Below are 13,546 nucleotides of genomic sequence, written 5' to 3'. Positions count from 1 at the left end.
ACAGTTGCTTTAAAAGAGAAAATATCACCAAAGATAGCTTTAATTGAAATGAATGTATGAAAGAATCAGTAAGTTCTTGTTGAACTATAAAAATACATACTAATAACACAGAAAGTATGATAGTAGTTTGTAAAATTCTTTTTATGCTAAATTTTGTTTTAAATAAAGAATGCATTTGAAATTATTCGATTTCATTGATGCGAAAATGTGGTTTGAAAAAAATTCGAAGAACGATTTTATACATCAAGCCAGGTTTCTTTGTACAGGGTGAGTCAACAATAGAGTAAAGTTCATTATCTCATTGGCTTTAAAAGTTATGAGAAAATGGTAAATACATAAGTTGTAAAGATTGTTAGAATGCACAATTTGAAATTATAGGGTGGCTCAAAAAGTGCGACGAATAAAACATACTTTTTTTGTATTATTCGAAGATGACGTAAAAGATATATGCCACAGAATTTGAATTGGATGTAAGAGGGTGTTCAAAATAAACGAATATTTTTGATTATATTTTAAACTGAAAAATCTCGAATTTATATTATTATTTTGTTGAAGGATCTTTCAAAAACCTATAACTTTATTAAGTATTCCATATACCTATTATTAGCCTCTGGCATATATTTCAAATTCTGTTGCATATATCATTTATAGTCTGTCTCCATCTTCATCGTGTTGACTTTCGACTGTCCCTCCCCAATAAAACGTTAACGATTTTATTACCTATTGTTATTGGGTAAAGCCATTAACAAAAAATGTATTAAAAGAAACCTGTCTACTTACAAAAACGCCGTTATCGTCTATAGGGGATATTATTCATAGCGGAGAATTGATGGACAGGAATAAACGTAGTGATTTTTAAAATCATTGATTGAGACAGACTTATACGTTGTGTTCCAATGACGTGATCGTAGCTTTTTTGCAAGTGTGCAAACTAGTATTTTATTAGAAAAACTAAAATATTAAAAAACCTAAAACGTTTAAGAAAATGTATGTTTTATTCTTCACCCAATGTGCATCTCAACAATCAATCAAAACAAGTAGACATGTCGTAGTTGATATTCGATAGTTGATTGGGTTGATTTTTGGGCTACGAAGGTACTAAAATTAATACGAAAATTAATACGAATCGAAATGATATAGAAGAATATATAGACGCCTAGTGAAATTTTTGCGTGAATACTTCGCAAACACAGTATAACACAGCACGCTAATACTCAGGTCGACGTAATCTACGTCAAAGTGTATGAACTTGTAAACCACGATGTTTTTCTCCAAATGCTTTCATGGTTTCAGTCTCTGGTATAGGGGAGTGCGTCATCAAAACTTTTTTTAACTTTTGGGTGTGCCGCAGGGTTCTAATCTCGGGCCTTTGCGTTTTGATACTCCCATTAACGATATGCCCAAAATCTATATAAAGCTGACGTGGTCTCCTTTTTGCACATGATTTCAAAATATTTAGAAAAATTCAATCTCGAGAGGATTTGGAAACAATGCAAAATGATCTGGATAAAATTGTCAACCAACAAACTAAAATTTAATGTTAATAAACGCTTTTATGACATTTAGGAGAAAGACTAACCGAATCGATCTGCATTAGGCAGAAAATCGGTAATTTTTCGTATGGCTTTCAAGATACACTGACGCCAAATCTGTATTTAATGTATTCGTTAGAAGTAATTCAAAATATTGTGTTATATGGAGGCTCTTTTATACGAAATACAGTGTTTAAAAAATACCATATGCTATCCTAGTTGACAATTGTCGAAGTGTCTAGGTGTCCCCTTTTTTTATCGTACCTGATGAGAACCAAGGCGTATACCAATTTCAAGCTCGTTTTCGGCGCGCCCAACAATTCCAATTTTTTCCGCATATTTTAAATTTAATTAACACATAAATCGAATAAAAAAACTAATTTAAAAAATATCGTCGATTTTTTTCTATAATTTTGCTTGCTTAGCTTATTGATCACCGTATACACTGCGTGTTAAAAAAAAAACGTTACGTTGTTTTCGTAAAGGAAATATTAAATAATAACGTTACTTTGATTAATAAAGAAATGCCCGCAAATGGAGAGGAGATAAAGCGATCCAAAAAAAAATATTTTCTGAACGATTTAACCAGTTTTTTGGGCTAAAAGATATTTTTAAACAATTTGCTATAAAAAGCATTAAAGTAAAAAAATATTGGTTTTGGAGTTATCTCAACTTTTATCAAGAATTAATAAATTGCCCTAAGAATATGATCGTTTGACTAGTTACCTGTAGAAACAAAACTGCTCAAGACGACTTGGATCTGTGAAGATAAAAACTATTTTTAACAATTTTTTTTTACAAAATTTCTGGATTCCTCCTGCGTCGGATTTTACCCTGTCGAACTTGCTGACGTTTCGCCAATCATCCTCTTGGCTTCTTCAGAGCTTCATTGAAACTGACTCGTATTTTACTCGAGCCCAGAATTAAAACACCTCTGCTCTTCTCTCTAATAATTTCAACATTAAAGATATTAAGCGTTCCATCAAAAAATACACGTCACCACAACCTTCCAATAGCAATGAGGCCGAATGCAATCCTACACTTGCCACTGTGGTCCTTAATGACTCTTGAAAAGAAAAGAAATAGTTATATTTTATATCACCCGAAATAATTTCTCCATTAAGCTTCCCAGAGAAAGCACCAATCTCTGTCAAAATAGTGTGTTGTATAGGATGTGATATAGACAACCATATTTCAGACAGCTTTTAATCATTTGTAGCTTTAGCGCTTTTGTTTTTAAATTTATGATTTATTTAGTAATAATTGTTGTTATTATTATGAGTTATGTACTATTCGCCTCATGTTGGAATTATATAGACTTTAAGAAGTGTGTTGACTATTTAATAATATAAAATAAGAAATAAACTAAAGGAAGATTTTTTTTCAAAAAATTTCTGATGCCAAAACATTTTTAGTTTTACAGACCTGCGCTGAAAACTTTAGAAACCACGTACTTTTAGGATTAAAGTGATTATTTTTTCATAATAAAGAAATCTGTTTCAGCATCTGATGAGCGGATGGTTTTTGGACTACAGCTTTAAATGCCAGCCCGTCGATTATTCAGTCAATGCCAAAGCAATGAGGGTAAATATCGCGCTGTGCAATGACGATGTGATCACTTGGAACGTTCTGTTTTTTTGAATTTTCTCGCATTTTTAAGGATTTAGAAAGAGGCATATTTCGTCATATCAACACTCTTTTTTGGAATTTTGCGTTGCATGAAAACATGAAGCTCACATTTGCTTTTAACTTTCATACTCGTAAACCGTTATAAAATGAATTTAGTGTTTTTCAAAAATCTAACTTAGCATTTTTCGATTAAACAAAAAAAAATGTCTTAATGCGAGTTTAAATTGATTAAAATTTATTTATGCTTTTTATGTTTAGCATGGTAAAATAACTGGGAGTCAAATTAACTTTTTTTTATTACTAAAAGCAAATAGGGTTATTGACAATTAGCAACCCAACACTTATTTTTTAATGATGGGTATGACCGTCTTGCCCTAATATGAATGAACACATTTCATTTGTTTAACCGTAGGTAAGCATATAAAAGATTAGCACTCTTGACTAATTTAGACTCATACTAAAACATATTGAATTATCTTCCGAACGCGGGACGATTTCTATGCACTCAAGTTTATTTATTCCCTTTGCCCGTTGCCCTTTTTAATGTCGTTTTTATGTTTCGCACTGCAGATGGCAAACCTGTGCTGGTGGTATTACATCTCGAAGCTGACCGAGTTCTTGGACACGCTTTTTTTCGTGTTGCGCAAAAAGGACAGCCAGGTGACCTTCCTGCATCTGTACCACCACAGCCTCACGCCGCTGGAGACGTGGATTCTTGTGAAATTCATCGCCGGTAAGCGAGAGAGGGAAAACCGTGACGATTTTCACTTTCCGTGCATGTGCCAATTGAAAAAACGCGCAAAAATAGCAAACACATCATTCGCCACTTTGGTCGGTTTTTCTATATGAATTTTTGAAGCTAAAACTTCCAATCGTATAATAAAAAATTCAATTTCGAATAACTTTTTTGAAATATTATTAATTTAGTTTCATTTATTACTTTCGATGTTTCCAATTCTGATAAAAAAAAAATCTTTTATGATTTTTTTAAATAAAACTGCACCACTGGATTTGCGACCGTTGTAAGTAGAAACGTTAAAAAAAATGTTCACTTACACCGAAGTTATTAGTTATAGTTATATTTATAAGTAATTATTAATTTTGAAACCGGATCATCAAAATTTATTTGTGAAAAATTCGAAAGCTTATTCTGTCCTATGGCTAGACAAAATACGGCGTGATTGACTTATTTTTAGCATCGATATGAAGACAAGATATGAAAAAATATCAAACAGTGAAATAGGTATATGGTTTGTCCCATTTTTTATGGTTTTATTTTGTCAGTTTTGCATTATTTGCGCAGGGTTTTTTCTGTAGGATCCAGTGGAGTGGTCAATGTTATTTTGTAGCTCATAAATTTTGGTATATATATTTTTATGGAAAACCGTGTTTTTATTTTAGTATTTTTGTTAGGTCTGTTAGTAGTTTTGGTTAGTTAGCAGTGGATTTGAATCGATGGCTCTATATTTATAATAATTTTTGAAAACGGGTGTCATGTGATGCCACCGCCTAGAATTAATGTGCATGCGCAAAATAAGAAGAATCGTCACTAATCAAAAGTTAAATTTTATATGCTTTGGTTAAACCTTAAAGCCTGCTTTCTGCTTTTAGTAAGTTGCCATTAGTTATTACTGTATGGTTCAAAAACGTTTATATTTGAATATTTATTTCTTCAATATTGTTTAAAAGAATATTTTTGAATTTCAAAAGAAATAAGTATGACTTCCAAGACGAATCCACACTTGGATTGCAAAAGTTTTACCTGTTAAAATAAACTTGTGTGTGTACAATATTAAATTTGCGCTGATAATAGACCCCTATTATATCCATTTTCCCATTTTGAGTTAACCTTAGCCCTAAGGGGCAGTTATTAAAATATTAATCACCAAAATATCACGACTGTTTGACTAAAGTATATTGTAGAAGCTGGCACCTTTTTTTCATGGTCTACTCAAAAAAATGTCAACTCAAAGATGTATTTTTCGTATATGTTATATATTTTTGAAAAGCTTATAGCAAGCCTAAAAAAAATATTGAAATACATACAATGTTTTCCATTTAGTTCATATATTTTTGAGTGTCAGAAGAAACCAGTTTTTATTTATTTTATAAGTGGACCCATAACTGAACTATAAAAGGGTGTTTAAATATCCAACATTAGCCAAAAGTAGCGTTATATCACAAAAGCGGCAGCAAGCTAGCTTCATCAATAAGTTATAATAATATTAGTTTCTTTTAAATACATTACAAGAACATATCACAATAGGCGAACTTGAAATTATACTTTCTCACTTAACCTACGATTTAGGAATACTAATTATTATTCAATTAATCATAATGGCTAATGTGCAGCAGAGACACCGCTAAAATTCAAGATTGTTATCTAATTAGTATACTAAATTCGCAGTAAATGATATTTCGAGATTAGAACAAAAACGAATTTTGGCAAACAATCTTCCAGTTTTTTTTATATATGTGAGTTAAATTTTATAAAATATGCAATGTATACTATACTATTTTTCAGTTCTTAGATCTCCTATATTATTGCTTTTGAATTTTTTTTAGTTGATCACGCCACTGAATATTAAAATCGCTTTATATATTCTATATGAACTCTCCGATTGGATTTTTTCATTGTTATTTTCATTGTTTTAATCAACAAAGGATATTAGGATCCCCATCCTAATATCCACAGACACAGCTTATATAGGGTGTTTCATGGATGATGGTACCTTAGACGTTTGTTCTAAAAATTTGGTTAGTTCCATATCTATCTAAAGTATGTTTAACACGGGCCTTCGAAAAAGTTACATTAACATTGAAATTTTAAATGTGTATTACTGGATTTTCTGATTCCCTAATGCTTTATGATTGTTTTTGAATAGCACGTTCCTATACCTATATTTTTAGTGATTTTCGAGAAATTAAAACATAGCATCAATTTTTTCATTTTTATTACTACACTGGGGTCAGTAGATAGTTAAAATTTTGGATGTAGCTTAGGAATATCGAAATTACTTCTACATCATATTGAGTCGGTCAAAACTCTCGATTTGTACATTTCTAACACCCTGTATATTATCACATATTCTAAGAGCACTCCTACACCTCATCCGTTTGGTTTCTGAAATACAAACAAGTTTCTTTGAAAACTGCATTACTTTGGCATTTATCTTTTTTCGGTCTTATAATAAATAATTCATTTTCCGTTTGACAGTTCAATAAATGGTAGTAGTTTTATTTATCTCCGACGGCTCTATTTGTGCACAACATGGTACAATCCGATGATGTAACTATTGCTTGCTTTACACCGGTGTCAAATAGACAAGAGAGAAGAGAGAATGAAACTAATTTCCAAAATTTGAACTTTCTGATATTTCCAGCGCCGTAGTAATAAAATTTCCATCGAATCTATGTTTTTGTCGGAAAAATGAAGAAAATAATGATTATCTTGTAAACTGCTGAAGATAGGAAAAGGAACGCATTGTTCAAAAACAGTCATCGCCGCTTATGGAACTTACCGACGTCTAAGGTACCATCAACCGTCAAACACCTCGTATATTACTGATTTCTTCAATTTCTCGTTAAGATTCTAGATACATACTTAAGCCTTGTCGTTTTTGAGTTTAATATTTTATGTCCATAATGTAGCTTTTACATCCTTAAAGTTCTGTGTGGAAAACTGGATTTTATTATTTTACCAATCATAACAACGTAACATAAATTCTAATTTCTTATTCGCAGGGCTCTCAGTTATGTTTAGTTACGGTTGAAATTCGATTGTGTAACAGCAGTAAAAAAAAGCTAACATTGGCTTGTTTTCCAATGAAAAAAACACGAAGGGTTTTGGAAGAATAATTTTTTAACATAGAAAAATGCTAATAGTTTAGTTTATTGGTATTTGGTACTTATATAATTTCAAAAAAATTAGCTCTACTGAAGCGACATAATTTTTGATAGCACTCCGTATTTAACACGCTATAATTTTTGATCGCACCTCGTACTTGCAATGTGCAAATATTAGGTGCGGTTTGAGAACCGCAAAACTTAAAATGTCCGCCCGTTTCAATAGGTTTTAAGTTATACTTTCGGCCGGAACTTATCTCCATTAACCTTTAACTAAATAATTAACGTGATACGAAACGTTCACTAAAAGAAAGACCTTCTTGAGAAGCCGCGCGTTCGTAGAAATCGCAGGCACTTTTACCAAAATCATCGGCCGCCTTGACACAAAATCTCAACGGAACAGAAGTTTACAAATTCATTACGATTTTAAAATCGTTAACTTGGTATCGATTCCGTTGAGACTCGTTTAAAGGCCACCGAAATAACGCGAATATAATTTTACGACAACTGTCAAAGCACCGTAGGCGTCTTATTGCGTTAATCGTCGTGATTTTCGATTTTTGATACAGCGATAAAGATTTGTTCGTTTTTCCGTACATGTCGAAACGTCGATTTACTAATTTAGCTAATTAATAATAGCCGATTCAGACGTGGTGATTCTAATTTGCTCCTTCCATTTTGGATTGACTACAATCCTGAGCGAATGCTCTTAACATAGAGAAAACAATACACGCATATTTATGATATAACCTAAAAATAATACCTGTTCTATAAGTAACTTTGTGCAGAGTCGGTTGTGGGAAAACAAAAAGCAATCGTTATATTCGGTGAAACCGTGTTAAAAATCTTAAAACAAATTTGCTGTTTCATGACAGGGGCCTGTTGCATATACGGCAGCTGTATTGTTGACCGTATTAAAAGATACAAGGTAAAATTCCATTACATTATAATTATCATATGTACAATTCCAGAAATAGTACTGCTACGCAAAAAACACACAGACAACGTTCTTATAAATATTATGCACCCAAACTCTACAGCATGCTACCAGCATATACAGGGTGATGCGTTTTCCATTTTTTCTTTTCCAATTTAAACTAAATAACTATTAAAAACAAATACCTATTACATGTCTATGTCCATGTACATATATAATATGTACTCTAAACACATAACAAAGATAAAAAATGATTGGATTTGAATTATAGGAAACGAAATCCTATTTATAGGAAAAAAATCTAAAAAATGGCAATTTTGTTTTAGTTTGAAACTCGATTATTCTTATTTAATTCGTCACTCTCTTTCTCTTTCTCTCCCTCTTTGTTATTTACCTTGTGCGCTTGTGCTTGGCCACTAAAATAATTTCACGGAATCCACATCAAATTCGCACCTATTTTCTTTATCCCAATTCTGAGCTGTTAACTGTTTGCTAGGTCAGGATTCCAAATTTACATTCCAAAAACTAATAAACAAATATTAAATAAAATAATCAAATTCTAGGTGCTTCTTTCGTCTCCCCCATGTATCACGAAATATGAGTCTTAAAAGTGAGAATAAAGCACAGGAAAAATTTGGGCGGAAAAAATGTTCAAAGAAGCCACAGAAAATGCTGTAGGCTCATTCTTTCATCGCAAGTAATTTCAGATGAAACTTTTGCTTCCCAAATACATGTCATGGCAATTGAGAATTTGTTTAAGAAAAATTATTTACATATGTAAACTAAATTAGCCCTGAATGTAAGAGAATTGTTCAGAAATTTGTTTTAGAGAATTCATAAATTAATATAATTTCCTTCTTTCTAGTATTAGAATTTCCCAATACACCCACAAATTATTATATGTACGGCAAAAACCTTTTCCATAAAGTTGAGCTTTTTATCACTAACAAAACTGAAAAGTATCAACATTTATAAAACAACCTTTAAAAACAAAATTCCACCAAAATAATCAAACTCATCAAACAGCAATTTTTATCTTTTAAAAATACATGTAGGAATTGTATTATGTGTACCGGACTTAAAAGTTTAATTTTTCAATACGTCAGTCTTATTTCCCCATAGAAAGACGAGTTTGCCGGTTTTTGGTTTTTGAAAAAAAAACAACCCCTAATTATTTTGTTTGTTTTCGTTGAAAAACACTGTATAACACTGCTTTTTAAAATTTAATTGAAGGATTTTGCTTTGATGTTTATTACCTACTCAATAATTAAATTATCTAATCACCTTCTTTATCTAGGTATTTAGGGGTTCAACATCACGGCGAGATTGATAGAACCACAGTCAATTGACAAAGTTAGGTTAGTCGAATATCACAGACGACTTACCTAACAATGCACAGAACATATGACAAAATCATTCATTATTTTTGGAATTATCTTGATGGACTTAAGGAAAAAACCGGACTGGGTTTTTCCTGACCGATCCCGCGGTTTGGAAGAAATAAATATTTACCCTTTTAATTTTTAGTCATTTCGATTGTATTTACATTTTTAATCATTTTGCTAGTTTTATCTGTCAAATTTATTGCGATGCAGTAGTAGACACGTTGTAATATTTGCCTCGTGTTTATCGTACTTTAGTTGAAGCCGTTTAGCTAGTATTCCGACCGGTTGCACCATTAAAACAGCTGATCGCAGGTGCATGGTATAACGCAATCCGTTTATTTTGATACGGTCCGCATGATGCAGTTTATACGTGCAAGAAGGCTGGGTCTTGCCATTTGCGCGTTTTGCAGTAAGAGGCGGTTCTGTTACAAAACTCGTTAGAAAGTTTTCGGGCTCGGACCTAAATTATTATTCGCTGAGATCGGCGCAATAATATTGCGCCTTATTATTCAAACGCGGGCGAGATTTGCAAATTTGCCAATAATAGGCGCGACGCCTCAAAGGACGGACGGCCGCTTATAAATAAAATGACGTTTCAATGATAAAACTTGATGCGTCTCAGGTGACTTTGATATTTTCGTAGATCGTTTCGTTGGTCTTGCGCCCATGTCTCAAAATTGATACAACAACAGGGATCTTGGTCGTTGAATGCTATCGACGGTCTACGTTTCAATTGAAGACCATAACGCAAAAATGTGTTAACTCACTTTTTTAAAAATTTTAGATTTTTTTTGCAAAATGGTGTCAACTTCGTTTTCTATTTGTTAGTAAATCATTCGAGTCATAGGTGGCGCCCAATTCTCGTAGACGGGTAACCTTAAAAGTGTTATCTCTACCAAACAAATAATTTCATCTTGTAAAAACATTTTACTTACTGCAAATATGGCTCTATAATCTAGGAGTTCATTCAGTTTCAACACAGCAAAAGAACGGTAAAGGGTGTTTTCATATTTGGATCGAAGATGAAGGATCTCCGGGACCTGAGGAAATGAATGGGTAGTTCAACATTAGCATTTCTCGAAAATACTAAAGAAGCAAATAAAAGTTTTGATCACCTAATAGCATGGAGGACTCTGCAGGAGGTCAGAACAAAAACCTTTTCATTGTGTGTTTATGGCATTATTTGATAAAATCTGGCAGATTTAAAAAAATTGGTCATAAGTTTCCCGAAGTGGGACATACTTTTATGGAGAAATTTTGCTACTGTAGAAAAGGCAATTAGGAAACATCAAATACTGTTGATCAAGACGACTGAAGCCAGAAGAACGACGCCCTTTAACATAACAAGGATAGCCGATAAGTTTACTGATTTTAAGGAATTGTCACGAAAACTAGGAATTATAGATCGCAAAAAAAAATGAAGGGATTCCTTTCATCCCAGAAAACCTCAGAGGTTTCTTTTATAATTTGAAATGACGAGAACATGAAATTTATGTTTTCTTTGTTAAAAAGGGGCATTGAATTCAAAAATGTTGCTAAATAAATAGTTTTTGTACGGATAACGCTCTTTTCATTTACATATGATCATGGCTCTTTATAAATAATAATTCTGAAAAAGGTGTTAACTCATTTTTTTACTTCTTTTTACTAATTTTTTTGACATTACAAATATGTTTCTTCCAAAGTTGACCTTCTACAAGATTTTTCAACGTATCTTTATACATTATAACATCTACAAATATTTATAATTAAGTCACATGAAAAGTTCCATTCAATAAACTTTAGCTCAATTTATTTCAAAACTAAAAAAAGTGAGTTAACACCTTTTTGCCCCTAAAGACCTGGAACTGGGAACCAGTATGATGGAACAAAAGAGAAAAAACTCTACTTGAATTTGCACAACCGTGATATCCAAACACTTAACTCTGTTTTGAATGAATATTTAATGGATCTGGCCATCTACGCAAAATGCTCACACTGTGCTGCCAACGTGATTGAAGTGTGAACTATATTTTACCGCCAAAATATGAATTTGCGGGAATTCCCACTGGCGTAGTAGAAAACACATTTCGTTAATAAGTTTTACTTATTAGATGCAATGAAATAACTACCATTTTCAACAGTTATATGATTTAAGAAATTTTTGCTTTTGGATGCGGTGGTTTCCTTCTGGACAAGGGTCAAGAACAAGAGATTAGTGCTTACAGTCATTTATATAAAAACTGAAATCGTGTTCTAAAGCATATTTGACGTGTTTTACAAATACTGAATGGATTAGTAGTGGTATAATTATTGAAAAGCAATATAAAATGTAAAATAATTAATATTAATTTTGAGAAAAGATTGAGATTACCTCACAACTAGTATTATATATTATAATAGAATATAAATATTTGTCTTTTGGGTTCTTAATTTTAAACTTTGAGATTATTAAAGTTATACCAATTATATTTCATTTTAGAATAATGATTTTGCCATAATTTTCGTAATCTTTTCGTTCACACAAAATCTGAAATTCCTACACAACAACTGATTAAAATAAATGTATTTCATTTTATTCATTTTACGAGTGAATTACAATGGCTTTTACTACAATGTTGTTACAGTAACATATTTCATGTAGGGCTGTCGCTAAATTTCAAAAAGCTTCTAGAGACCTCCAATGTAAGATTGAATAATTTTATATACTCAATTTTCGTAAAAACAAGGATGAAATCTTCACAACAATTTTATCCCCAAAGAAGCTGACTAATGCATCGAAGAATTCTATCTGTATAATGAAATACTGTATTATGATTTTTTTAAATAAACATCGGTACGAAAATTTTTCTTCAAACAAACATATTTCGAACACAGTAATATTACAAAAAATGCAATTACATTCATATAGAATGAACTGTGCCAGAGTAGAATATATTTACATCTCATAGAAATTGAATATTCTAAACATTTTAACTAACTTATTGTCATTTTTACACGCAGAAAACACAACATTCCGAAACATCATCAATAGTTAATATTCAAAATGAAATGGTGACGTTTGACGGTTATAATTTTAATTTGTTGAAAATAAACATTTCTTAGGCGGCCATGGAACGTTCTCCAATCTGATCAACAACTTCGTCCACGTCATGATGTATTTCTATTACATGGTGTCGGCAATGGGACCGGAGTACCAGAAGTACATTTGGTGGAAGAAGCACCTGACGACCATTCAGTTGGTGAGTACCAAAAATTAAAGTGTAGATTATTTTAACTTTTGTTGTAACTTTTTTTTTACTTGCGAACGACTTAAGTGATAGGCGAGACATAGAAAAATCATTAAATTTAATAGAATGCTATAAGAACCATTAAAAAATACATTTCACACCTGAGAGTGCTTAATTTAAACAAATTTTTTAAGGTTAGTTTGCAATTGAATTTCATACATAAACAATGAAGAGTCGTATTAAATTTTTATCTTTCATTCAATAAAAGTTAAATTAATTTTTCAGCTTCAGTTCGCAGCAGTGTTCGTCCATTCAGCACAGTTGCTGTGGGTCGACTGTGGGTACCCGAGGTTCATCGGGGGTCTTCTCCTTCTCCACTCTACGATATTTTTCGGCCTCTTTTCTAATTATTATTACCAGACGTATAAGAGGGCCGAGAAACAAAAAACCGTCAAACGTGAATAACAACGAACTTGTAGATAGTACCTGTAGGCTCGTTATAAATAGGGGTGTACTTTTTTGTAAATATATTATATTAGAGTTAATCCTAACCGATAAGACGGTTGCAAATTTTATTTAAATCAATCCGAAAGTGACGTAGCAGAGAAATATACAGGGTAGTGCTCAAAAATCACGTCAATAATACTTTTTGGCATGTTTTTTTTCTTCGAAATATTTGCGGTGAGTCTTGCATCGTTTCGACTGTGATCGCCCGTGTTTAAATAAAATTTGAACCATATTTATATACGACAAATATATTAAATATTATTTTTAAATTCCACTCGATTTCCCCACGAGGTTTTTGATGAAAAACACTACAATTTCTATTTTTACGCTATGAAAAATTAGTACAAAATTTACGTGCCTTATTCATATTAAAGCCAAAGAATTTCAAAATAATATTTCAACGTATTTTGAAAAAAATAAGTCTGGTATAATGCGTTATTTATTCTGACAATGCTTTGTGTAGCAAAACGAGGTGAATATTACAAATTGGCTAACTTTGTG

General features: G+C 31.9%; 1 protein-coding gene across 1 annotated transcript in view; it reads left to right on the top strand.

Moving 5' to 3' along the window:
* The window catches only part of LOC132703155 (elongation of very long chain fatty acids protein AAEL008004-like), a 50,470-nt gene extending 37,323 nt beyond the window's left edge, over positions 1-13,147 (top strand). The window contains exons 4-7 of the mRNA XM_060672280.1: positions 3,036-3,116; positions 3,732-3,894; positions 12,414-12,550; positions 12,824-13,147. Of these exons, the coding sequence (XP_060528263.1) occupies positions 3,036-3,116; positions 3,732-3,894; positions 12,414-12,550; positions 12,824-13,003 (561 nt within the window). The 3' untranslated portion in view covers positions 13,004-13,147. The remainder of the gene's footprint in view (positions 1-3,035; positions 3,117-3,731; positions 3,895-12,413; positions 12,551-12,823) is intronic.
* Positions 13,148-13,546: the final 399 nt, after the last annotated feature.

The sequence above is a fragment of the Cylas formicarius genome, unplaced genomic scaffold (assembly GCF_029955315.1).
Source record: "Cylas formicarius isolate icCylForm1 unplaced genomic scaffold, icCylForm1.1 PGA_scaffold_6__28_contigs__length_40554024, whole genome shotgun sequence".
In the NCBI taxonomy this organism is placed as follows: domain Eukaryota; kingdom Metazoa; phylum Arthropoda; class Insecta; order Coleoptera; family Brentidae; genus Cylas; species Cylas formicarius.
Note: the sequence above shows the minus strand (reverse complement) of the source record. Positions and strands in the feature narration are given on the sequence as shown.